A 27596-nucleotide genomic window follows, 5' to 3' on the forward strand; every position below is an offset into this window, starting at 1 on the left:
TTTCCAAGATTTTCAGTTCCAGTGGTTGTATTACTTACATCCACTGGGGGCAGAGTATTTCAATTTAAATTGAACCTGGCCCCCTGCAATATTCTGCCATAAGTGGATTAAGAAGTAGAGCTTCACCTGTGGTTATACTCAGCGCTTTCAATTAGCTAGTGGAGGTATGACACAGGCCCGGTTTCTGGGATGGAACCGCACAACAGTCTCACGCTTTGATAGGTCCTTGTCTGTCGGAGGAATATGATGTCAAAACGATTGGGAATGCTTAGAGGCATTTTAACATTGTGATCGGAGAGAGATATACCTGCTTTCCAGAACCTTTCAGTTAAAATATAATATGGTATTTTGCTGTACTACTATAACAAACTATAGGTGACTATTACTTGATAGAAATGATCATGTTATGCACGACTGTAAGAATTGGCTTTCTGTGGTGATGTACTTTTTTCTTTCAAATAGCATATATCTATAACCGTTCACGTGATTTATTTTAATTGCAGCTGTATATCCTGCCCACTATTACAGTTTTGTTACAGGATACATTACTTTATCTCTAATGTAATGTAATCACAGTTTTACATATAGACTGCTCTGTTCTCAGCCTACGTCCCAACTTCTTGGCCGCTTTACTTTTCAGATGACGTCCCAAATTCTGGGCCGCTCTGTGTTTCCAAATTCATGTTCTGCTGTTGCAGGTGACAGCCGAGTTTCCAGGTCATGCTCAGTTTACCATAAAAATGTACACCAGAACTGGATCATGAATACATTTAAGAGTAACCCTTAGTACATGAATCAAAGTTAATGTATTTTTTTACTCTCTGCTGATCAATCAGAATGCTAACCCAACTTGACAAAGTGTTGGGATTAAGTGTTGGTGTTGGGCTACTAAGAACTGGACCAGCATTGGTGGGTGCCTCCCCTCGTTCTTGAATTATGTTCCTAAATGATAGTTTGTACATTTATAATTTGTAACCCAACTCATGGACCCCTGCAGTACCTCCCTGTAAGGCTACAGTGAAGGGATTTGTGTGTGTTTACTGGGCTGCTGCCTCTTACTCAGTGCGCAAAGGCAGAAGGATGGCAAACATTGCAGGAAGAGCACTTTGAAGATTTGTTTTGTTATACCCCAGCAGAATTTCACACCGTGCCCACAGGCTTTGTGCAGACTGCTGGAGAGAAACAGTGGCTCTGTGAGATAAAAAGACTCCAAAGAAACACAGTATCACTGTAGCCAGCGATATCACACAATCTTGGAAGAGCCGCATGAAAAGTGAAGGAAATTACTTCCATCAGATCACTGTTTCAGAAGGATTTTGGCACAATTGCTTCAGTGTTTAATCTTGTGACTGCCATATCAATGTGTGCACAGTATGCTGTGCCACAGTAAAATCTGAACTTTTCCATCTGTTCCGTTAAAATCTTTGTTAAAGTGTTTTACAAACAAACATTAAACTCTTAATATAATGTATGTAAAAACACTCCTTGATAAAATATAGATTTGAATCGGCATCAGCAACGTGGCTTGATATCCCGTTACACAACATCACTACCCTCTGTTCTAAGTCTGCCTTCACTTTCATTTCATAACTAAATACATTCAGTTTCCTAAACTATCTATCATAACCTATTCCTCGGATTTGTCTGGTTGCTCTTGGCTGGAATCCTTCCAAAGCCACAATGTGCTTTTTGTTTTGCGGGACCCAGAATTAAACTATTTTGTTATGGTAACATATGTCTTTATAAAGTAAGCTATACCGTTGATAAAGTGCTTTCAATTTCAGTCCAAACTTACACTTACATTTGCTTACTCGAATTGAATTGCTGTTGTTGTTCATATCTCTTAGAGGGAAAAAAATGTGCCCCTGCTGCACGTAACGCAGCCAGAGGAACATGTGCTCAATCCCTGTGGAGCACAGATGTGCCATTGTTTAACTAAGAGCCCGGACAACTGAACTTAAAGGGGGGATACCATCAGAGCGTTTACTCCGGTAATTCAATTAATCAACCGCAATGTACAACAGTGAGAAACAAACAACCTGAGAGTAAGAAACCTCTGATTACATTACTGAGATGAATGGTCCTAGTTTTGTCAAAAGAATAGGAGTTCACTAAAGACTGGAGTAAACTTTTTGAAAATATGACCCCAAGGACTTGTAAACACAGGTGAAACAAAGTTCCACCACTGTAAATTCACCTCCAATGCAGCAGGTGCTGATAGACTTGCCACAGAAGGTAGGAGACATTTTCTATACAACAATAAACTCATGCAATACAAAGTACAGTAACTGAACTGGGTCCAAGACTACTCACAATCCCTTCAAATGTTAGTGGATTCCAACCACCACTGCACTTCTGTGCATCTGAAACCATGCGCTTCACAATCCCGACGTGCGAATGCCAGTTTCTGAGGTACCAGTTTCAAGTCTCTTGTTTCATCATCCTGTATTGTTTTAAAGGTTTGCCACAATCCTAGAGGCGAGACAACCACCCCTCTACTTCCCTCATTGGTTTACAATAATCGTTTCAAAGCTGTGACCTACCCTCCTTTTTTCTGTCCTGAAGTGTCTTTCCTCTGCCTCCTTTGGTTAAAAAAAATCTCAGTTAACAAGCCATGCTTTCACACTGTTTTACACTTCCTGGGTCATCTGGAGGGTGAAACTGTTCCCGCCCCCAGTGCGTTCTTTCCTGTCAGTAACCAACCAGCTGCTTCCCCATATGACTGTCATGCTTTGCAACCAGTAAGATGCTTTGACCCTGAAGACGCTGCTGGGATGAAATCACCTAGGAAGTAAAGCAGTAACAGACAAGCAAACTGAGAACTTTCTTTTACGGAGATGTCATGTTTTAAAATAAAATTACCGTACATGTTTTCTCTACAAGTGATTCTTTGAAAACTGCACATTTGAGACCTGTAGGAAATTATCTGGCATCTAAGAGTTATGAAATTATTTTTGCCACCTACAACCCCTTTACAAAGCCCTGTTGCAAAGCAGCCAGGCTGTATTTGCTGAGCAGACAAACACAGCTTTATATTTCTCACTCAGATAGCAGGATTCATTAGAGTTCATTAGGTCAGCAGCAATTGCTTCCCACTGCAGTCACAGAACTAAAAGTAAGCATGTGCATCACCCACATATTGCATCATTTTAGTGTATGAATAGAATTAGCAGTATTCTGCATCACATTATTACTGCCATATGTGTAACGTGTTATATATTCAGTAGTGCAATATCAACACACATCTGCAATGTGTTAATATACTCCACTTTACACAGAACTACTTTAAAGCTGGGTTACTGGTAACTAGATTCCTCTGTGGTTTTATGTCCTCTCTACTTTAAATTTCCAATTTCAGATCCAAGCAAACAAGGTTACACCTTTTTCCAATCCGTCACACCATGAAGTAAGCGAGCTGCTACCTGCAGCAGAAGGAGGTTATGGGCGCCATGTGAAAGCTCTGGTTGCAGAAAGTGAAACAAATAAGTAAACACATGAAAAAGGGGATCTAATGTTTTATCCCCAAGGGGTTTTGCTATACAGTACATCATTAAGCAACATGTATTCTACAAAAGAACATGGGCTTGGTGGGTTTCCTCCATTCTTCAATTAACTCATATTCTTTAGTTACAAAATGAGGATAAACACCTTGAGAATGCTTAAGCTGGAAATATCTTTCTCAACTTTAACTCGGGGGAGTTTGCAGGAGAAACAGAAATGTGTATTTTAAGTCACATTCCCATTGGAATCTATTAGCAATAACTACACTTATAATTTTGCTAAGAATGTAGATGTCACTCTCAGAATGTCAAAGACAAAGAATTCTGAACGTTTAAACCACAACAGAATCTACACAAACAGATTAAATATGTTAATATTGTCTGTTTTATGTTTAAATGACTAATAATATGTTTATAGGTGTTTGGTGGCTACCTATAATCAAGTATTTTCTTTTGCCTGACACAGCAAAGAGTGCACAAGAAATACACTCAACTTGATCAGAGGTAGCAACCAAGCACTTAGAAACATACAATGTAGTGTAACCACATTATGCTCCCTCCTGCAACAATGTACAGTGCCTTGCGAAAGTATTCGGCCCCCTTGAACTTTGCGACCTTTTGCCACATTTCAGGCTTCAAACATAAAGATATGAAACTGTAATTTTTTGTGAAGAATCAAAAACAAGTGGGACACAATCATGAAGTGGAACGAAATTTATTGGATATGTCAAACTTTTTTAACAAATAAAAAACTGAAAAATTGGGCGTGCAAAATTATTCAGCCCCTTTACTTTCAGTGCAGCAAACTCTCTCCAGAAGTTCAGTGAGGATCTCTGAATGATCCAATGTTGACCTAAATGACTAATGATGATAAATAGAATCCACCTGTGTGTAATCAAGTCTCCGTATAAATGCACCTGCACTGTGATAGTCTCAGAGGTCCGTTTAAAGCGCAGAGAGCATCATGAAGAACAAGGAACACACCAGGCAAGTCCGAGATACTGTTGTGGAGAAATTTAAAGCCGGATTTGGATACAAAAAGATTTCCCAAGCTTTAAACATCCCAAGGAGCACTGTGCAAGCGATAATATTGAAATGGAAGGAGTATCAGACCACTGCAAATCTACCAAGACCTGGCCGTCCCTCTAAACTTTCAGCTCATACAAGGAGAAGACTGATCAGAGATGCAGCCAAGAGGCCCATGATCACTCTGGATGAACTGCAGAGATCTACAGCTGAGGTGGGAGACTCTGTCCATAGGACAACAATCAGTCGTATACTGCACAAATCTGGCCTTTATGGAAGAGTGGCAAGAAGAAAGCCATTTCTTAAAGATATCCATAAAAAGTGTCGTTTACAGTTTGCCACAAGCCACCTGGGAGACACACCAAACATGTGGAAGAAGGTGCTCTGGTCAGATGAAACCAAAATCGAACTTTTTGGCAACAATGCAAAACGTTATGTTTGGCGTAAAAGCAACACAGCTCATCACCCTGAACACACCATCCCCACTGTCAAACATGGTGGTGGCAGCATCATGGTTTGGGCCTGCTTTTCTTCAGCAGGGACAGGGAAGATGGTTAAAATTGATGGGAAGATGGATGGAGCCAAATACAGGACCATTCTGGAAGAAAACCTGATGGAGTCTGCAAAAGACCTGAGACTGGGACGGAGATTTGTCTTCCAACAAGACAATGATCCAAAACATAAAGCAAAATCTACAATGGAATGGTTCACAAATAAACATATCCAGGTGTTAGAATGGCCAAGTCAAAGTCCAGACCTGAATCCAATCGAGAATCTGTGGAAAGAACTGAAAACTGCTGTTCACAAATGCTCTCCATCCAACCTCACTGAGCTCGAGCTGTTTTGCAAGGAGGAATGGGCAAAAATTTCAGTCTCTCGATGTGCAAAACTGATAGAGACATACCCCAAGAGACTTACAGCTGTAATCGCAGCAAAAGGTGGCGCTACAAAGTATTAACTTAAGGGGGCTGAATAATTTTGCACGCCCAATTTTTCAGTTTTTTATTTGTTAAAAAAGTTTGAAATATCCAATAAATTTCGTTCCACTTCATGATTGTGTCCCACTTGTTGTTGATTCTTCACAAAAAATTACAGTTTCATATCTTTATGTTTGAAGCCTGAAATGTGGCAAAAGGTTGCAAAGTTCAAGGGGGCCGAATACTTTCGCAAGGCACTGTAGATGCTCTGATTAAAATAAGTGTTGTGGAAAGAGAAAACAAGCAGTGTTGCAGGAGGGAGCATGATCTGGATACACTATGATGCTCATAAGAGAAATTCTTCAGGTGAACGGTCCTGATTAAAAGTTGAGAAATGTATCTCCAGCTTATGGTCCATGGTGTACAGCCCAGGTAAAGTAATGTGTTTCTTGTGCACACTGCAGGGTATTCTGCAGCACTGCTTTTTAGGGAGAGAGCTGAGACCTGGCACAGTACTACAAAGTTTAGCAGCATCTTTAGCTCTGTATTCAAAATACTGGATAAACCTGTGCATGAACTTGCCTTGGAATTAATGTATGCACTTCAAGAACCTGTCAGGCTCCTCTAAAGAGTGTAGTGATAACTGTACAGGGTCTGTAGCACTCACACAAATTGCACTTTGGAGTTGACAAAGCTGTCCTTATGTTTAAGAAAGACCTACTGCAACAGCTATTACTGTAATAATCAATAAGCAAGCAGAAGTTATTGACCCATGTGATTGAGCAGATTATTGAAAAGGCATAGACCGAGGAACAGCTGTTAATAAAAACATTCTCTAAGTTACCTAAATCCCCCACAATGGCTGTAAATACAAAATGAAAGTGATTAGTATATCATTGTAGATCGCGAAGTCGTATAATGTACATGTAAAGCACTATTCTGTTTATGTGACAAATACAATGCATGAAATAAATGTTTAAAACTAGATTAAAACAGCTGAATTCACAAGCTCTGCATCTGCAAACAATGTGCTAATCGACTTTCACTATGGAAACAATGTGCTAATCGACTCATTATGGAAAGAATGTGTGTGGAGTGGCGTCCCGGGCAAGGCTGGTCTGCGCCCTTTGAAATATTAGGCCCAGACACGGAAACTGCAGTTAAGCGCTTTTCAGACTTTCATTAAATCAAAACAAAAAAAACACTGGAACAAATCAAAACTACAAATAAACAAAATAGCACCCAAGCTATGGCAATCTCGGTGCCTTCTTTCTACCTCTCTACCTCTCTCCTGCTCCTCCACACTCTCACCAAACAAGCATTCTGTGTTCCTTTGATACCATATGGCCAGGGGTTGATTGCTAATGAAGTATTCAATCAATCACCACCTGGACACATTCCACATTTCTATTATTCACACAATCAAACAATGAATCCAATCTAGGTGGCTGTGCAAACGGCGGCCATCTTGGTTTCAGCCTGCCCATTCACCAAGATGGTGACCACCCCCCCCACCCCCCCGCCGTGCAGAGCCTATACTCTGTCACAAAGTGCTAATGGAGTTTCATAATGGAAAGGGTTCTTTGTGTAATTCCTCTTCTGTGCCAGCATTCTCGAAGGCTTTTGTAATGCATTAAAGGATTCTCCCTATCTTTTAACACAGTCATAGGATCTTCTGAGATAAAAAAAAATGAGTTGCTTGTAGTATTTCTGCAGATTAAAGGATCACTTATAGACACTTGAACAGTCCTTTGTGTTTCTTCAGAACAACAATACAGCAATTGACAGGCTGCAGTGTTGGCAGTTTTCTAAGTTGGCTTCTATCAGAACATACCAAGATTATTAACACATAAAACATGCAATGAATGCGTAAAGCTAGATAAAATTAGAAACTCCCCCTCCCCATCAAAGTCTTTTTAACAGTATCTGTAGACTCCTAGTTGCTGGCGCCATGCATTGACCTTGCAACTATTCTAGCCCAAGCTGTTATTTACTACTGCTGTAGACCAGCAGAGGTGAAAGGTCAATGTTATTTTTTTAAGGAAGTACTCAAAAGGAGCTGGCAACTAGGATTCCACATGCTTAAACAATTCTTGGTAGATTGTGATCCAGAGACAAACCATTACAATAATATCGGAGCAGTGGAACTGGGAACGCTCATAATAACACACATAACACAAAATGGCATCTGAAGTTTCATACCCTTTAGGCAAGAGACCATATTGTTTTGTTTCATGAGATTTAAAAGTGTGCCCCGTGGGGGTCCAGGTCAACCACATTTAACAAGAGAATCTGTTCCCATGGGCTACATTTACTCTTCATTGTCAACATGTGTTTACTGGAAAGGAATGTTTCACAACGACAATAAACAAGGACGAACAGACACATATTTGCCTAAAGATAGTTGCCTTAAATCTCACAAATACACGCCCTGAATGAACTGTAAATACTCAGTGAGCTCCGAGACATCACATTAAATGTGTCTTGAAATCCAAGGATTAAGCCACAGCTTCAATTCCAAAATGCTGTATTAAAGATATAATATTTGTATGTTCAACATTACCCTTATAAAAGTTCCCCATAGTAAAAGCATAGCAAAGTGTATTGGGTAAGCACTGTAAAGCAAGTTAGAAAAAACATGGCAAACCAGGTTAAACTATACAATACAGTCCCTATTTCTATAGCACTTCACATATACACAAAAAATGAACAATTAAACCATTCAATTAAAAACAGTAATAAAAAAATGTAATAAAACAGAAATTTTAAATGTTATAAAATTTGAATAAAAAATAAAATGTATAATTAACGCATAGTATAACCACAGGAAAAGCATGGTGGAAAACTGCCAAAATGAGTGGTAAACTTTTCAAAGGTTTCAGATGATTGAAACTGGTCATCAGGAGAAATCAGTAGCAGTTTTTAGAGTGAATCTGACCAGGAATGCAGGGAGTGATTAGGTAACATGACAGTAAAGTACAGGAGCCAGCACCAGCTTGCTTGTAATAACAGGTAAGAAAAACACGGTCATGGTTAGGACTCCTATAAAGGGCAAACACATTTCTAAACTCATTCATGCCATCTGCTGGATACAGACAAGACTATGTTGTACTCTACTGGTATCTCACAGAGCAGCAAGCAATGAATATATCTGAACTGTTCATAGTTGGTGTTATATATTTGCTAGTGTTTATTCATACGTTAGTAGTAACTTCATCTTTTGTTAGTGAGAGTGATTGCCTATCAGTTATTCCACTTTAATAAAAAAAAGATGCAGCCAGAACTACAAACAGACTCCTGGGTGTTTAATCAACTTTAAAAAGTAGTGGGGTTTCCAAAAAATATAGCTTACACATCCCTGCGTGCTGCTACAGCTGTTTAAATAACCAGTGACGTGCACTTTTTCACAGTCATAAAAATATTGTCAACAACTACTAAAAGATACGCCCGTTTAAAAAAATGTTTATAAGACCAATTGAATACGAAGAAAAGAGGATCCGATTGTTTCTTATGGCTTTTTACCCGCTCTGTACCCGAGGCAACCCACAGTCCCCATAGTCTCCACCCCCCCCTTGTGTCAAGGCTGGTCAGCGTCGGTGGATATGTCTCTGTTCTGGTAGAGTGTAGAGTGGCTGGACACACCAGTGGATATATTTCTGTAGAGTTAGCGTGCACTTGTTAAGCAGATTGGCAGTGGAATGTGATCTCTATCCGTTGCCGGGGGCAAGGTCGCATCAGTACTGATCAAAAATCACTTTCATCCCTCAGAGAGGCCAAAGACCAGATGAGCACCAAGACTGAAGGATCCTCCCACCTACACTGATAGAGGGCCCCCCCAGGAGCGATGGGGGGGGGGGCATGATTAATCTGACCTAAATTATTAAAATTAAATTTATAATTAATAAAAGAAATAGAAAACAGCAATGGTTCATTTTAAATGATATAATTCGCAACTTGAATTAAGAACCCATTGAATGCAGTGTACATACAATCATATGTTGATAATGCCAAACTGAGTTTTTACACCCAAACAGTTTAATCCACTTTCTACATTCATATGCTTATTTGAAGTTGAGTCAGTAACCAGCCAAGATTGACCTTAAATGGAATTTTGCAGGTTTAAATGTCAATTAGTGGGTCTGACCTGCGGAATGCAGGTCACGTGACCCCCTGCCTGGGTCTACTCCTGAGTAAGCAGCCTGCTCTGGCTAAACTAGGCTGTGAAACTTGAGCTTCTGGTTTCCCCTCCCCAGGAGATATTGTCCTCCCCCACATCGTACTACTTTGCCGTGCTCCTCACTTCTAAGGATATCCATGGTTTTGTTCTTTACAAGCCAGTCCGCACTCTGAGATCTATACAATGCAATGTAAAGGCACTCTTACATCTCGCTCTTCTCAATTACATTTTAAAAGATCTCCAATGAGATTTTGAAAAAGCACACTATCGTTTGCTTTATTGTTATAAAGATCCCAGGGCTGCTTGTACATGGAGGGCACTATACGCATGAAACTGGCGTTGGTATGTGTAGCAGAGCTGGATCCCTGCACATAAGAGAAGGCATCTGTGATTGTTTATTGTAAATAAGAGAGTTGTGATTGTAGAGTTGGGATTGGTTTCCATGGGGAACCTGACACTCTGTGTGGAGCAGCCTGTCTGTGTGTTTAGTTGCAGGAACGAGCAGTATGTGTGTTTCCACAATCGCGCGTAGTGTGAAACCACGTACCTGGGTCGTACCTGGGTTGACCCGGGTCCCAGCGACCCACCTCAGGATGTAGGTTGACACGCTTTGCCCCGGGTTGAGGGAGACAAAAAGCATGACCGGCCGTTTGTAAGCTGATGAAATAACAAACAGCCACGCCTGCGTGAAGGTTTCACTTCCGCAAAGAACATTTCTGTTTAGCCATATTTTTGTTGATTGAGACAACCCATGAGCCAGATTGCATCAGAGATGTAGAAACATGACACCGGTTCCTAACCCGGTAGGTTCCAACCCGGGTAGAGCATGCCAGTGTGAAAGGGGCTTTAGATCCCACTCAGTATACAGCAGACAGGTGTGTAAGCAGGACCTCCCATTTGTTTAGATTTTTTGTAAAGCATTTATTTTGCCTTTTGTACACTGACCCGTATGTCCCACGTGAGCTACCATTGCTGGGGTTCCTGTATGTAAATAAACCTGCGCACCTGTAGGGCGTGTCAATCCCAACCTTCCGGTGACGGTCTCCTATCAATCACGCAGTGAACCTGCATCCACCTCCTCATCATTACAGCCTGGACTGTTACAGTATGGTATCATTACAGCCCTGCACTGTTACAGTATGGTATCATTACAGTATAGTATCATTACAGCCCTGCACTGTTACAGTATGGTATCATTACAGCCCTGCACTGTTACAGTATGGTATCATTACAGTATGGTATCATTACAGTATAGTATCATTACAGCCCTGCACTGTTACAGTATGGTATCATTACAGTATAGTATCATTACAGCCCTGCACTGTTACAGTATGGTATCATTACAGTATAGTATCATTACAGCCCTGCACTGTTACAGTATGGTATCATTACAGCCCTGCACTGTTACAGTATGGTATCATTACAGCCCTGCACTGTTACAGTATGGTATCATTACAGTATAGTATCATTACAGCCCTGCACTGTTACAGTATGGTATCATTACAGTATAGTATCATTACAGCCCTGCACTGTTACAGTATGGTATCATTACAGCCCTGCACTGTTACAGTATGGTATCATTACAGCCCTGCACTGTTACAGTATGGTATCATTACAGCCCTGCACTGTTACAGTATGGTATCATTACAGTATGGTATCATTACAGCCCTGCACTGTTACAGTATGGTATCATTACAGTATGGTATCATTACAGCCCTGCACTGTTACAGTATGGTATCATTACAGTATGGTATCATTACAGCCCTGCGGGACATGTGTGTATTTATGGAACATACTTGATTATAAAATAATCACATGGCACCACACTGCACAGTAAGAGTTCTATCGATTTTAGACAAACGAGACTTGCAAATCATGCCAGACTTCAGAATAGGCAGGTTCCAGATTGTAGAGGGGATCCTGCCATTCATTTCAAATCAATAGGATGTTAAAATGAAGGAATAGATTTCTGTAACTAAATGATAACTTCCGCAGCTGACAGCTGTCTGGCAATGGTGTCAAATCCAAAGGGTTTGCACATAAACAAAGGCAAATCTGTTAATACTTGATAATAGCATTTCTTAAGTGCTTCCTGTTTTTTTATTATTGTATTCCATTGTCATTTCTGCCTTTGCAACTGTTTTGACAATGCAATGTTTTTGTTGTTTAAAAAGAAAAAATCTCAGTTATGTAATAGGGGTAAAACTAAAGAGTGTTTATTTTTTTGTTCCCATTCGGGCACATTCTAACTGGTCTCACTTGGTTGCATACCATCATCTTTCTGTGGCTCTCATTTATAGTACCTTTTACTGTTCTTGTTCTAGATTGGTTAGACTTGCAGCATTTTGGCGTATTGCTGTTTGCAGTGCAGGTACACTTATGCGCAGCCGGGTGGAGCAGGCCTGTGGATCAGTTCTTTGTTTCTTACACTTAAACATTTTTAAAAATTGAGACAATCTGAGTGAGAATGAAAAAATACTTTTAAAAGGTCTACATATCGGTACACGATACATTTTTAAATACAAAAATATAACCAATTCACCATAAAGAAGCTGAAAATACTGAGCTTTGTACCCTCTGCATGTACCACTCAGTACTGTAATACAACACTTACGTTAAACCTTAAATAAGTGTTAAGAAGAATTACACTATGCAGTAACTGTAATTACTGTACATAACATTTACTGTTCCAGCCCTAATATTGGACTACCTTACTGAATTCACAAGGGATAGTCCAAGATTAGTGAGAATCGGGGGCCGTGAAACCAACCATTAGACTTAAATAGATTTCATTATTGTGATTATTTGTATTATATTAGTGTCAAATAGCGCATTCTAAGAATATGTTACTAGAAACTAAAGTTTTGTACCAATCTATGAAGGACAGAAACCTAACTGTATTCAACATTATACAATGCTCCCCTACTAAAAGCATAGCAAAGTGTACATAATAATCATGATAAAGAGTGGCATAGTAAAGCATGTTAAAAACATGGTAACCGCACAGTATAACCATGGAGAGATCATGGGTGAAACCTACAATCAGGCATCTCTTCTTCCTGCCCAGAGGAATTATTTCCCTCTCTCAGGATTGTTGGAAGAGATTGTACAGCATCTCTGGTGTATTTGAGTAGTAGCAGCTCATCCTGAGGCCTGACTAGTCGTAGGTTCTTCATGGTTCTTGGATGCTGGGTTGGTTAAAAAATTCAACAAATCTGCTGCAGGTGTGTCTGGTCTTGGTGTCAGGGCTTGGTGTTCTGCTTTCTCTTCTGTGACCTCTCGTCTGTTTAGTGCTTTTTGGCACCCTACGCTGCTCATACCATAATTCAAGATAACAGATTAAGGACCCGCATTTAGTAACCTTTAACCACTTTTTAATAAAACAAAAAGCAAAATACAATTTTTCGTAATTTAGCAAATAATCTATCAAAAAACAAAGAAATGTATTTCATTTAAAGTATTAGTTCATGACAAAAGTATTGGCACCCCTGCTTTAATATTGTGTCCTCCTTCTGACATTATTACAGTTTTCAGATAATTATGATCATTTTTAACCACTATGTTACACCTTGTTCATGAAATCTGGGCCCATTCTGTCTTGCACATTTCCTTCAACTCAGACAGATTAGATACACAAGCTTGACTACAGGTTTTTTCACATCAGTCCAAAGCATTTCTATTGAATTGAGATCTGGTGATTGCAAAGGCCATTCCAGAACATTCACCTTCGTTTTCTTCAAGAATTCCGCAGTTGACTTAGCTGCATGCTTTGGGTCATTGTCGTGTTGGAAGATAAACTGTCTGCCAATCAGCCTACAAGCAGATGGTATCATTGTACTTTGTGCAATGTTTTGATACATGGCTGCATTAATTTGATCTTCAATCACATGAATATCACCAGTCTCTGAACTGCCAAAACACCCCCATATCACAATCAAACCATGTTCAGAACAGAGGTATTATTAGTGGGCTCCAGAGATAGTCTAGCTAAATCACCTAGTATTGAAGCCTCATCAGATAGTAATCTTCTGACTCCATGTAATACTGTGGTAAACTTGGGAATTATTATGGATTCAGAACCGTGTTTGGATACTCACATTAACTCAGTCACACAGGTCTCATTTTTATCATTTGAGGCGCATTACTAAACTGAGACCCATTTTATCTGATAAAGATGCTGAGATGTTGGTTCCTGCTCTTGTTCTTTCTCGGCTGGATTATTGTAATGCTGTTTGCTGGCCTCCCTAATTCTAAACTATGTCGGCTCCAACTGGTTCAAAATGCCGCAGCTAGAATGCTCACACACACCAGCCGTTCACAGCATATCACTTCCATTCTTAGGTCACTGCACTGGCTTCCTGTTAAATTTAGGATTGATTTTAACATTCTGCTCACTACCTATAAGGCACTACACAGCCTTGGTCCTCAATATTTGCAGGAACTGTTGGTGCCTGTGCTCCTAGTCGCAGCTTGCACTCAGTAAATGCTGAACAATTGGTGCTTCCCAGAAGTTGCTTAAAATCAGGAGGGTCCAGGGCCTTTAGTTGTTCAATTTCTATCAGAAATGTTAATACAGAACCATTTTAAAAACATTTGTTTTCATTGGCTTATTTTTGAGCTGGATTGATTGGCCAGTGGCTTTTTATTATTTTTAGAGTTTTATTTACTGTAACGCTCATGGGATGCTGCAGGAAAATGGGAGGGAGATAGGGACATAGAGGGGTGTGGGAGAGAGAGTATCTTAATATCAATGAAGTTACTCAGTCAGTTTGATCCAGCTGTCTATTTTAATGGTTGTTGTTGCTTACCTGTGTTTTCTCAGTTTTCAATATGGCAATGCTATGCACAGTATGAAATGTTTTGGCCCGATGACGTCCACCACATTGCAGGTCTTCTTCTAGCACACCAGGGGGGGGTGTTGTCTCATTAATGCTTGTTGGAATCACTATCACATTGCCTTTGTCCCCCGCCTTCACCTGAAGGGATAATTAAAAAAGAATTCAACCAAAACAAATATTCAGAGGTAGATCGAAAATAGTTTAGTTTAAACATTATCGTAATAACATATTGAACCAAAAATATAAGATCATGTAAGGCATACGAAGGATAATAATTTCAAAATACTACAAAATAAGTATCTAAACAAGCAAATGCCTCATTTTTTGTAAAACAGCAGCAGTAAACAAATGCATTGAAAAAGCAAGTGCCAAAATAATACACTCAATATTTAACTTGCTGGCCTCTATTCATCGATCAGTACTTTTACATGGCTTCAAGTAACCAGATTTCTTCATACTTGGACCCCATACAGTCCAATCTTTTTCATAAGCACAGCAAACACAAAATGAATAATTCAGCCCCTAAGTGTTTATTTTGGTTTGGATCATACGGTACAACCCAATCTATAACTTTGTTATGGGTCAAATCAAATACACTCCCAATACACCTTGTGCCCCTCCTGTGATTAATATTGCTCTAATATGCACTTATAACACACCTTTATTACAGATTTGGCATAATAAGCTAATTTTGAATGCTAAAACTGTTGTTTGGCTCAAATTAAAAAAAAAAAAAAAACACTATAGTGACTTGGGTCTGTAGGACCCCACTTTATTAATATAGTATAAAAATAAATCTGTGTGTATATATTTTAAAATGAAATTAAATAAATGATTGAAACCACCAAGCCCATTTTGCCTAGCCCACAAATATTCCCTTAAAGTAAATGGCTCCTGCTACTGAAGAGGACACCTTTGTCTCTTGATGGTTGTCTAGTTGTATCAATGAATTGAGAGCAGTCCTAGAAATGTAATTACATGTTCCCGTAGTCATTCTGAAGTGTTTCCTGGTAAATAAGCAATGCTTATCGAATTACACAGTGGTTACTGTAATACTCCTGGATTGAATTTGGTTGAAAGTTTCAGCCCTGTTCTTAATGTCGCAATCATAAGTGCAATTCACAAGAGGCTTAAACAAAACAACTTGTTATGCTTTTGGATCCGTCCTGCTGAAGAGTAGACAGGTGCCATGACCGGAGTTACAGGGCATTCCAAAGCAGGCAAGGCCACACATCAGGGGAGGAGAGGTGTGTCTGAAGTGGATGCACAAAGGGAAGAGGCTCCATGCAGCAATGTTGCAACTTGCAAGATCTCTCAAGATGCCACCTACATGACTAGCCCGTGCCTATACCAGAAAGGAACAACGAAGCAGGGAGAAAATATTTCAATTGAATCTTTATTAGCATTAACATCTTTTTAATACTGTATTGTGATTATATTTTAAACTTGGATTTGGTTTCTTACACAATAAACTATACACTAGTTTAAACACTACACATGTAATCTGAATGTCTATATATACCAATATGTTTGACCAATAAGTTATTTTTTTACAAAAAACAAAACAAAGAAAATCTGCCATTCAGTCTCTTTACCAATAGTAAACAATCTTTCTAAGATTTAGAACAGGCTAGACATAACCATGAGGAAAAACTAAGCCAACATAAAGACTTTGTTTTCAGAACCTTAGTCTTGCTAAGTGTTTTTCTTCCTCTCTGCCAGGACACACGTTGAAATGAGATGCACCTCTCAAGGGTTCTAGCCAGGCTAAATAAATACATCAACATTTTCATCAATTTTTTTATTACTATTTTACTGTGCATTGTTTAGAACCATTTTATATAACCTGCCTAATGCAAAAGGCTAGTTACATGAAAGTAAATTACAGTTCTGTACCTAGATTCTAAAAATCCAGTATATGGTTGCAGTTATATTTGAGGCTGTATGGTTTAAATTAATTGATTGAAATTATTCAATCATCAAGCTACATTAAAAATTATTCAATGTCACTATACTATGTACAGGACAAGGTAAGGAGAAGCCGATATCTCAAAGGGTGTGGGGTGGGAAGAGAGCGTCTTAAGACCTGAAACAGCTGTCCCGGTCTTGGATCCAGTGTTCAGAATGCTGTGCAGGTACACACATGCACCCACACCGACCTGTGTGGATGTTAGCAGGGGAAAAAAAGTCTTCCTATTGCATTGCAATAGCCTCATACCTATACGCAAAACTAAACTTTTTGAATTCTGTAAAACTATACCGACTCTGTTGCAGGCACTCACACAGAAAAAAAGTAATGGCAAATACACAGTGTAGTTAACATATTTTATTTTGTAAGTGCCATTCATGCATATCGGGTCTGGCAGCGACAATCCTAATGACACTGTGGAGTTATTTTACAGCACTAAACCGATACAAAGAGTAGCTGTGTCATTTCCTCTGAGAGCAAAAGTAATAAACCGTGCAATAACAAAAAAAAAAACAAAAAAAACCCAACTTTATAAACATTAAAACACTGACTGTAGAACAGCAGTACAAGGTAGTGTCACACAAAAAGCGAACGCATTTTCATCACATATATACAATATAGATATATACAGATCACCCTCTGAATGAACAATTAACAAAATACTCCATATTCTTTTCTTTTATCAATAATCCCTGCCTCCTCCCATATTACCCCTCCCACCCAGAGAAAAAAAGGACCATTTAAAAGACACATATTTACAATAAAGCACATTAACACACCAACACTGAATAAAATAATAGGCCTCAAATACCAGTACTTGTTGGCAGTTTTCCCCCTTACTGTAACAAGCCACCGGTAGAGCAAAAATGCTGTTCTTCAATGTATTTAAAAACACTTGAGAGACACACACACACACACACGGGCTATTGTTAAAAACAGGGTGTTGACATTGTTTCTTTCCTCTCTATTGCTTTTCACATGGTCAACAAAAAAGTGTGAGATTGCAATGTTTGGGGTATACCTGCTACTTCCCCTCTTGGTGCTGTGAGATACCATAACTGTGCAAACCCCCACCCCCCCAAAAAAAGGAAGGCACCATTGTCTTTAATGTAGCTTTGTCAGGAGCCAACTCCAAAATGTCATCCGACATAATACACACAAAATGCATATGTATATCTAAAGGAAACAGGAAGCACATTTTAACAGTATTGTTTAGGAAAGTCATATTAGGAACACTTTAAAGCAGTTATCCTAACTCACTTTAGGTTTGCTTATACAGCATGTAGAAAGAATCACCTTACTAGCAGCCCATGCTTTAAAAACGTACACATTATACAGATGGATTAAATAAAATTGGTGAGGATTTATATTGGCTGGGATGCAACCAACAGGAATTCTAAGTAATTAGTATTTTAACAAATGGGTACTAATTTTTTGGCATTACCAATTTTGAGTACAATTCTGATGACACCTAATAACACACAATTACTGTCAGTTATTGCACCCTGGTTAGGAGTTGCCAATGAATGAGCTTCTGTCACGGCTACAATGGCTCTATTCATCAAGGCTTTTTACTGCAGTGTGCAATTTATACCATTGTTGTGAAAGGAAAAGAAAACTGACAATGTTACAAAAAATACAGTGATAAAGGTTTATTAGAAGACTTTCTACTTTTATAAAATCAGTGGTGTGTTTACCTTTGGTGCAGCCTGTTAGTAATAACAAGCTAACTAAAAGAAGTGCCATTCAGCTGACCCATACTGTATCAAACCTACAAGATCCACCTAACAGAAACAGCCACTGAAGCAGGGCTTGGCCTTGGTGACTTGGCTTTTTAAGAAGCATTTTTTTTTCTATTCAAGGCCAGTAATACCAATAGTAAAGCATGGCATAATTGATGATTCTAATGAGTAAAGACTACACAGACGCCTTTGAAAAAACTCTGGGAGCTATGGAGGAAAGGCTGGGTTTTGCACAACAACTGGAACATGTCAAAGTTACATGTTTGCAATCTTGAAATACATCAATTTACAACTTTGATAAATAGCTTTTGATTGTTGTGCATTTGTATTCCTTAAGGTTTAGAAACCGATAGGTCTGAAAGATCCCTCCACCTGGATGAAAGGAGTTTAATCACCGGTCATTGTGCAGTATCTCTCTATGCAATTCCTGGGTTTAATTACCTGTCATTGTGCAGTACCTCTCTATGCAATTTCTGGGTTTAATTACCTGTCATTGTGCAGTACCTCTCTATGCAATTTCTGGGTTTAATTACCTGTCATTGTGCAGTACCTCTCTATGCAATTTCTGGGTTTAATTACCTCTCTATGCAATTCCTGGGTATAATTACCTGTCATTGTGCAGTACCGCTCTATGCAATTCCTCTACCACTGAAAACAACGCTCCGGTAGCCTTGTGACGATGCAACACAGTTTACACAATTGGAAAGGTTCAAATTAGGTCTACCCAGTAGAAATCAACTGGAGAGCAGTATGGATGAATGAGTTGCATGGGCTGGTGAACTGGGGAACACTGATGATACTGAGAAGGTTTAACACAAGTTCACTCCGTATCTTTTGCTTATTTCCAGTTCTGTAAATACATGATATTTTAAACAATTCTGCATGGCATCTTTACTTCCAAGTATAGCAGCTGAAATAACATCAATTGATAGGAGCTGGAAAAGTACGCTGAGGATAGCACTTTTGGACAGTTTTAAACAGCACTCAGAGAAATCCTTTGAGGCTTAATATAGTCAGTGGCTACAGTGGTAGCTCTATGAAGATCATAAAAAAGGGGGGTTACAACAGGGGTACCTGGACTTGACCACCCTGTGAGAGGTGAATACCAGGATCCAGAGGCAGATCTCAAGCAACCCCACTCAGCTCCAGCTCCCGAGCCCAGCCAGGACCCACTGCAATCCCAGGGGGGAGGCTCTGGAAATATCACTTCTAAAAGCAGTGGCATCAAGACTCAAGGTTATTCATTCAGATGTGGGCATCACCCTAATACATCAAAGCTATGGAGTACAGAATGTTACCTTAGGTAAGACAGTCCAAAACTAGTGCTAATATGGGTCTGTGAAATCAGACATTGAACAAATAATTAAACCCATCCTCCCCTTACACTTCTGGTAACTAACAGCACTTCAAATTTTTTTCAACTGCTTATTACACTGAAAAAAGAAAACTGCCAGCATGATACTCTTAGTATTCAGTTGCCAATTTAAGGAATACAATACAATACAATCACACAATAAACAGAACCAAACTCCACTGTGTGTCAGCAACAATTATGAGAGCCAAACAGGACAGCTGGTTACAGCATCAATGTGCAAGCTTGTAAAACACATGGTTACAAAATAAAGACACTGCTTTGGTAAGAATTGCATTGACACCAATTGCAGCACGAAATGATTCTCCTGTGTGTGGTGTACACTGTGAAAGAGCAGAGGATTATCAGAACTAATCCACTGCCTCCCCCTAAATCCTGCTTTCTAATTACAGTGCACACCTAGGAGAGGTGAAACTGAAACAGGCGGAGAAATAATCTCCCTGCGGGCACATCAGCCCTGGAGAGTTTTTCTGATAGACTAGATTTTGAGCCAAGGGAAACGCTGCATCATTAGCTTGGCTTGCATTGCCTCAGTAACATTGCTTGTAAGAGCTCTCTTCCCAAGGTCTGAGGCCTTGATTGACGTTCCTGTCCTTTTCAAAAGAGGACCAGGCCTTTCACAAAGTCAGTCAGTGCTAAAGGCCTGGATAAGCTTCTCCCAAAAATGCTTGACTTTGTATGCTTGTATTCTGCAAACAGTTTTTCAAAATGTGCCTGTTTTGTGCTCAGTTAGGTTAAAGATGATGCTTATGATTAATTTACATTTACCCTTCAACAGCTACCCCTTTCTCTCTGCACAACACAATGCATAACCTGCCCCGTTTCTCTCTGCACAACACAATGCATAACCTGCCCCCACATCCCACACACACTTCATTACCAAATTATTTCTTAATATATTGTTGATCAAGACAGCAAACCTCTTTACCAGTGGAGGTCTTGTGCACCCAATTTTATAGCTGAGTCAAACTAAGGCACAGGGTGTTCCCCCATGGTCACACAGTGATTCAGGGGCTAAGCTGAGATTCAAAACAAGGATCCCCTGTGGTAAGGCGACTCTCACCACTCCTATGGGGAGTTTTTCAAACCTATTGGTAGTCTAAGCCAATGCATTTTAACCCAACATGTTTTTACCACGCCTCTATTTGTTCCATTTAAATACATCACAGTGTCAGGGGTCCAGAGCAACCTGCAACTATCCACTCCAAAGGGAAATACCCCATCTTGTTCATTTGGAAATATTTCATGCAGAAATTAACACTAGATGGCACACTATCCTGCAAACCCAATACTATTCAACAATAGCACAGAGGCACAGGCTTTCATACTAGCCACAATGACCATAAAAGCATGCAATGAATGCTAGGTTTAGGGTACTAATTTGTCTGCACTTATTTGTATGTTGGTTTATCTGTGAAATAAGACACCCGGCAACCAAGATCCGGCAACCAAGATTTTCAGTTTGTCAACAGTCCAACATTTCCATTTGGAGCCATTTCCAACTGGGGCATAAAACAGGAAGGTCAGTTACTAAAAAATTCCCCCCATGAATCAACAAATGCAAGATAATCACGAGTTGATGTTGGTTACCAGGCTCTTAAAATAAAAGCTCACTTAAAGAAATTTAAAAACAGAGCATACAGACTGATAATCCCCATCCACTAATTTAACTGCCATGGATGTTTCAGGCAGGCTACTCTTGACCCATGAGCATGTTGGAAAGAAAGAAAACAGAGGCTTGCTAACTGGGGTGCTATCCTAGAAAAACAAAACACACACACACACACATAAAACACTTAGGGACACAGTCAATACAAGATAAGATGTGCAAGTAAAAAAAATAAAAATAAAATAAAATAAACTGGATCTCATAAAAATGTTTTATTTATTTGTGTATAGCTTAGAATTTTGCAATTGACTTTGAATTAGGAGAAATTTTGCCAAACTACTTCTGGCTCATCATGCCCAGCACAGTGGATGGCCCTCAGCTGGAAATGTGTGGAGACACAAGAGCTAAACCCCTTTGCCTGGCTGGAGAATCTCATACCCTTTGAGAGTCAGTTTCAATACCAACAACACACCACATGACAAACACACATCGTGTTTTTCCTTTTCTCCAGGAGGCACACAGGGCTTAATGACCCATGTCAGTAGCTGTTAGAACGGACATTGAACTCTGGTTGTACCAAAAGCCTTCACATAGCGCAGTCCGCACTAGGGGACAGGGGGGTGTCTCCTGTGTCTCCAGATTTCAAAAATCTAAAGCCCATGATGAGAATTCAGAATTGAATTGTCTTTAACAGCATTTGCACACTATGGGTTATTGTATTCGAGCAGGGATTTATTTCTACAAGCAAATGTTTATACTCAATCCTACAGTGAGACCCGCTGTGAAAAAAACAGGACATGAAATCACCATACTGTAAGGGAAGAAGCATTAAACAGACCCTTTATTTGAGCTAATAGTACTATATAAGCAGTCCTTAGTTTTAAAAATGAAGAACCAAAGACCAGTTATTTAAGCCCCATTAAAAGTATTACTTCAATTTAGCTTCCAATCCATGAAATGAAAACATACAAACTGATGGCGCTTTGCGTAATTTCAACCTGCTTTGTTATGCTGAGATCTCACAACAGCATGAGAATCAATTAGCAGACCCAGCCTGACTGCTCAAAAGGGGACGGACTTGTTACGCATATGGAGAAAACCATGTCCAAGTGGAAGCTGAGGCCTGTCAGGCAACACGAGAAGGTTATAAAGTTGTCCCGTCACACAACAGTAAGAAGTTACAGGAGTTCTGTGAGGAGGTGGGGGGGGGGTGTGTGCTTGACAAAACATCTACTTCTTGCCCCCTTGACAAGTACAAAGCGATAATTTAAACATGTCCTACTACATATTTTGATTGTCTTCAAAGTAACTTTTTATTTTTTTAAAAGATCAGGACTCCGAAGTCTCTTGTCGAAATGACGCCTGTACTTCTGAAGATTCCCGTCCAGATTGTCTCCCTCCACAGCAAGTGGACAGCACGGCCTGGCAAACTCCCGCTCCCCTCCCTTCAGTCCAGGGGAGGCCTAGACGATGGAATCCCAGTCAAAATCGTCCTGGATATCATCCGCAGGCAGCCGGCGCATCTGGAAGTTTGCAGGAGATATCATGTGCTGCTGGTTCATTGCCGCATGATGTCCTGGCAGGAAGAAGACATCAAGAACTGCAGTTAAAAATCATCACAATACGCTGTTGTATGTCAGTTAGGGCTGTGTTCAAAGGTTCGTCTGCTAGCCAGGAATTCGGCGGTAGTTTTAAACCTTCGAAGGTTAGTCAGACGGCATTCACGCACTGTTTTTAGTTTTTTTCTCTGTTAACAGAAACCGTTTGACAATGTGTGAATACTATAAAATCACAGATTAAATGTCATTCACATGCAAAATTTGATCTTTTGATTTGTATAATGCATATTACTTAAACAAAAGTTGTTGTATTAAAATCCACTACCAAATCGTTATGTGGAGCAACTCTATAACCGCAGCCGTGATTTGGAGCAGGGTATATTATGCCAAAGCACTGAGGGTTACCTATAGCAGCTGCATTGCTTCAGTAAAATATGTACTGAATACCTAGTGAACAAGACATTGTAAGAGACGTGTTATGGTAAAATAAGTATGAAGCATAAAAAATAGATGCTAACACAAAATAGACACTAACGCTAATAAAACTGAGCACTGTCCGACCCCCGTCCTCCAGCTCTTCATTTGCCATCTCAACAGCAGTGGGCTATATTGCAAGAAATGTCTCAAAAACCCTCTGCTGTTTGGGATATTTGTGTTAAATGCCCAGACGACTCAAAAAAAGCTGAATGCAAACTGTGCAAGCAGCTCTTAAACGTATCACAAAGGCACAACCAAGCTCCGGGATCACTCGGCAAGCGCAAGTTCCTATTATTACTATTATTATTTTTATTTCTAGTAGTATTATAGTATTAAAATGTGACTGTGACTGATAACCTGCTTGGAACGGTGTTTGCCTAAGTCAGCTGCAGTTCTTTTTATTGGCTTTTAATTAAGGTACTCCTGTGCAATGCAAGGTTACTGTATATGTCACAAGCAGCATCAATTACGTGTACATAAACAACGTGGATTTTTATTTATATTGAATTATAAAAACTTGATTACTGTTCTACATAGCATAATTTTAAACTACATGTGAACGTCTAATTCCAGTTATATGAATTACCTGTAAGATAATAGGATTTTAAATCAATAAACTGGTAGCTATGGTGACATCACCAATACAGTATGCAAATTAGTACTTTCAAAGGTTCGAGCCTTCGAAGGTCAAAATGTACCCTTCGTTACAGCCCTAATGTCGGTTAGTATCGACAAAGTTAGAACACTTATGAAGGTAACGAGCCAAAGCATTTGTCTCATTGATGTACTTTCTAACAGTTTTGCCTCAATGTATTATTGAGTTATTAATAAATCCTGGATGAACTGTGAAATCAGAAAATTGTTTTAAATAAACATGTTTAACAGATTAGAACCTTACATGTTAAGAGTCTGACTAAGAAATAAATAATAAAAAGGTCCACTTTCTATCATTAACTGATCACTTCAAACAGATTAGTCATCCCCCATGTTTGCAATTTGCCAAGACAAACCCTGTCATTCCCACTCCTACAAAGGCACCCTCTTATACACAATTACACTTTGTTATACAATCCCTGCAGCAAATACCAAGCCTGTCTGCCAAACAGTATTGCTCTTAAATGCGTCATGCTCATCACACCATTCTTTCAGGCAGTACGTGCAGGTGGGTTGGTACACACAATACACGGCCATGCAAGGTGAGGTGAAAGGTGAGGTGAAAGGCATCAGGATGGGGTGTACCTGTCATCGTCTGTCCTGCACTGTTGAGAGGGGGGATGTGGGGGTAACCTGGGGGCCCCATCATTGAAGTTGGAAGGCTTTGTCTGGAGTCAATGTATATATTTCCTGCATAAGAGAGGGGTTCAGTAAAGACCTCAGAAAAGGGGTTTGTCGCACGTTCTAATACAAAATGGAACAATTATGTCGGCTGGCTAGAAATGCTCTCATCTGGTTCTAAATAAGATTTCAGTGCTATGTTTTACAGGCAGATAGAAAAGCAGCGCCTTTCGCGGGATGCTTAAATATGAAACACCCTGTACTGTTGCTGCCCAAGCATTCTACCCCTTCAGTAAAGCTTACCTGATTACCATTGCTTCTTAGGTCTCGTACTTTGCTACATTTTAAAGACACAAATGATAGTAAATGTGTTTTATGATTGCTATTATTTTTACTTTGTTTCGCTCCTTGCAGATATTTTAATGCTGCATTTACAACATGTCCCTTTACTCAATTATAAGTCACATGATACAGCAGAGATGTTAAAATCACGTCATAGAAAAAGATGCCATTGCTTACACTACTGAGCAACAGAGCCAAGTTCTCAGTAACTAGTTGCAGCTTTTCCAATGGCTCTCAATGCTTCTGCATTCTTCATGTGACCTCCTTAAGTGGAATGCAGGGGTGTGTCTGAAGTGTGGCAATGAAATAACTTCAAAGAGCAATCTGTAAATTTGGTTACCATGATGTGTGCATCCTTTACAATGGAAAATGTAAGAGATTTCCAGTTTACTAGAAGACACTGTGCTTCACATTGACTGAGCTGGAAGAGATTAGGCTACAAACGCCATTGGCACCACACAACCCAGGCACACCAATGCTTACTCCTTGTCGCAGTTTTACTGAAGGGCTGTGAATAATTCCTTGGTAGTTTATTGTACCGCAAACACCAACACATGGACCCTGGGATCTAGAAACCTGGAGTGCTGCTTGTATGGCTCTCACCTGGAGCAATGTGCTGGCTAGGCTTGTTTGAGTGCATGGTGTGACACACAGGTGGCTGGACGACTCCCTGTGGTGGGATGACTCCAGTCCGAGTGAAAAATTGGTTGATAGACGAGCAGAGGTCTGCAATCTGGGAAGGGTCCAGGGACCAGTTATTGAGGTCTGCCTGCCTCATGCTCTCCTTTAATCCTGGGGAGAGGAAACACAGAGGTGTTAGTTTCCAACGCTGTTGCTTAACCATACCACTGACGCCAATAAGCAGTTGTCACTCTTGTCACAACAGGAATATACATTTGCAGTACAAGTATAAAACTTTAGATTTATCTGAAGGCAACGCATATTCTGGAACTTTTTTTCACTGAAAACCTGACTCAGTTGTTCAGCTACTGTTTTGAGACAGAAAAAATATGGGCTCTTTTATATAAAGGCACAGTGAATCCCTTTAGATTTGTGGCCTCTTGTTTGGCTATTTTAAAAAAAACTCTTAAGATGCAAACTATATCAGTATTATTAAAATACAAATGGCATGTATTGCACTGTACAAAGTAATCTGCACAATCAGCTGCAAATTGTGATAGTAGCTAAAAATACATACTGGCATACAAATAAAACAGGGTTTATAGTATTCCAGCAACTCTGTATCCCAATAGGAATGAAGAGAAGGATCTTCATTCAACTGCTTTCCTTTCAATGACTACTCTGCCTGTTAATACCAGTACATATTTTAGTCTTTTCCAATTTGGTTACATAAGCTTTCTGTACTTTTACAAGTAGTTTTACCATGTTTATAAAACAGCAAGCCTTGATACTATTCATTAAAAAAATCATACCAAGGTTTACTAGTTTTTACTCTAAAATGCCTGTATAATACCACCACGAATAAATCTATTTCAGAAAGATTCTGTAACTATACTATATTAGAAAACGATTCAGTACCATCAGCCAATCAGCTTCCAGCTCTAGCAGGCTTCTATCAGACTGCAGATGCCCGATGCTACGTCACACCATCAACTGCGAATCAAATTTAAAATCAATCCACGCAAGCATCGGCTTTTCATTTTGACTTGCCGTAATGAATGTTTGGTTCACATCTACAGCAAATACTAAACAAAGACACAATTGGTCCAAAAGTGATTTGGTTTTTTTTCTCATTATGTATGAAAATTTATGATTTATGAAAATTTTCGGGACTATTTTCCTAAAACTTTTATCCCACTGTGAAGACAACATTCCAGCACAGAGAATATCGGGCTTAGTGTGAAGCAGTTCAAGAACTGGAAGCACACAGATTTCCAGCTCTTGAGGTAGTTGCCCTGCGATGCTAAGCAGTACCAGTCAACAGCGTGGACACAAAATGATCCTTCTCATCTTTTAATAATGTGCTCAGGGATAACAGATGTGGCATCAAAAATGACAACCTCTCAACTTGTTGTACCAAAAATTGGAACAGTGCGTAAATGGGAATTCAGGGATCGGAAAGTTATTTTAGTTATGAAGTTTAAAGTTAAACACTCACCCGTTATGGTTGTTTGAAAAAGTGTCGCACAAAAATAAACAAATTATTCCAAAATAGGAAAAGAAAACTATATTATTTCATTAAAAGTTGTTGTTTAGTGGAAATTTTACACTGTTGAAATAGTGTTAAATAAATGCATATTTAAGTTAACATTCAGTCGTTACTAAACATTTCTTTGCTGCCGTGACCATGTTGTGAAACGTTCTACTTTTTACAGTGACTGTGCCGTGAATTATGCAAAATGTTACCGTGACATCATCGTATCCCTAGCGATAGTACCCTCTCGATGAAGGCTCTACCGTGTGGTCAACTACCACAAGGTAGAGCCTTCATCAACAAGCACTATCACTTAATTCAATAAACTAGACAAGACTCCTTATCCTGCAGCTGAGATCCAGGGAGAGACGGCCAGCACTCTACCTTGAAACGGTGACAGGTCCACGTCAGCCCAGTTATAACTGCTAGCAATGCGGCAGCTCTCTTTCAGTGCATCGAGATTGGGGTACCAGTCTGATTGGAGACCTGTAGCAACATATGAAGGCAGTTATGTATCTGTGTTCCAAATCTGCTCCCCACGAGGGACTGGGATATAAACATAGGGCCAAGCATTTCCTTTTCATAAGAGTTACAGTACTAAGACATTATATTTGGGACCCCATTGTAGCTCCACAACA

At 39.6% G+C, this 27596-nt stretch overlaps 1 protein-coding gene across 3 annotated transcripts in view; it reads right to left on the reverse strand.

The window, feature by feature from the left end:
• Positions 1-16769: 16769 nt before the first annotated feature.
• Positions 16770-27596, reverse strand: part of LOC117425618 (forkhead box protein J3) — an 81646-nt gene continuing 70819 nt past the window's right edge. Inside the window, exons 9-12 of one of the 3 annotated variants that reach the window (XM_059002672.1) lie at positions 27343-27444; positions 25407-25595; positions 24426-24530; positions 16770-22726 (exon numbers count right to left, since the gene is read on the reverse strand). In XM_059002672.1, coding sequence (XP_058858655.1) covers positions 22614-22726; positions 24426-24530; positions 25407-25595; positions 27343-27444 — 509 coding nt within the window. In that variant the 3' untranslated portion in view covers positions 16770-22613. Of the gene's footprint in view, positions 22727-24425; positions 24531-25406; positions 25596-26342; positions 26418-27342; positions 27445-27596 lie in introns of those variants that run through there. The other 2 variants (XM_059002673.1, XR_009309146.1) reach the window with 2 other exon arrangements.

Source organism: Acipenser ruthenus, chromosome 27, assembly GCF_902713425.1.
Source record: "Acipenser ruthenus chromosome 27, fAciRut3.2 maternal haplotype, whole genome shotgun sequence".
Classification (NCBI taxonomy): domain Eukaryota; kingdom Metazoa; phylum Chordata; class Actinopteri; order Acipenseriformes; family Acipenseridae; genus Acipenser; species Acipenser ruthenus.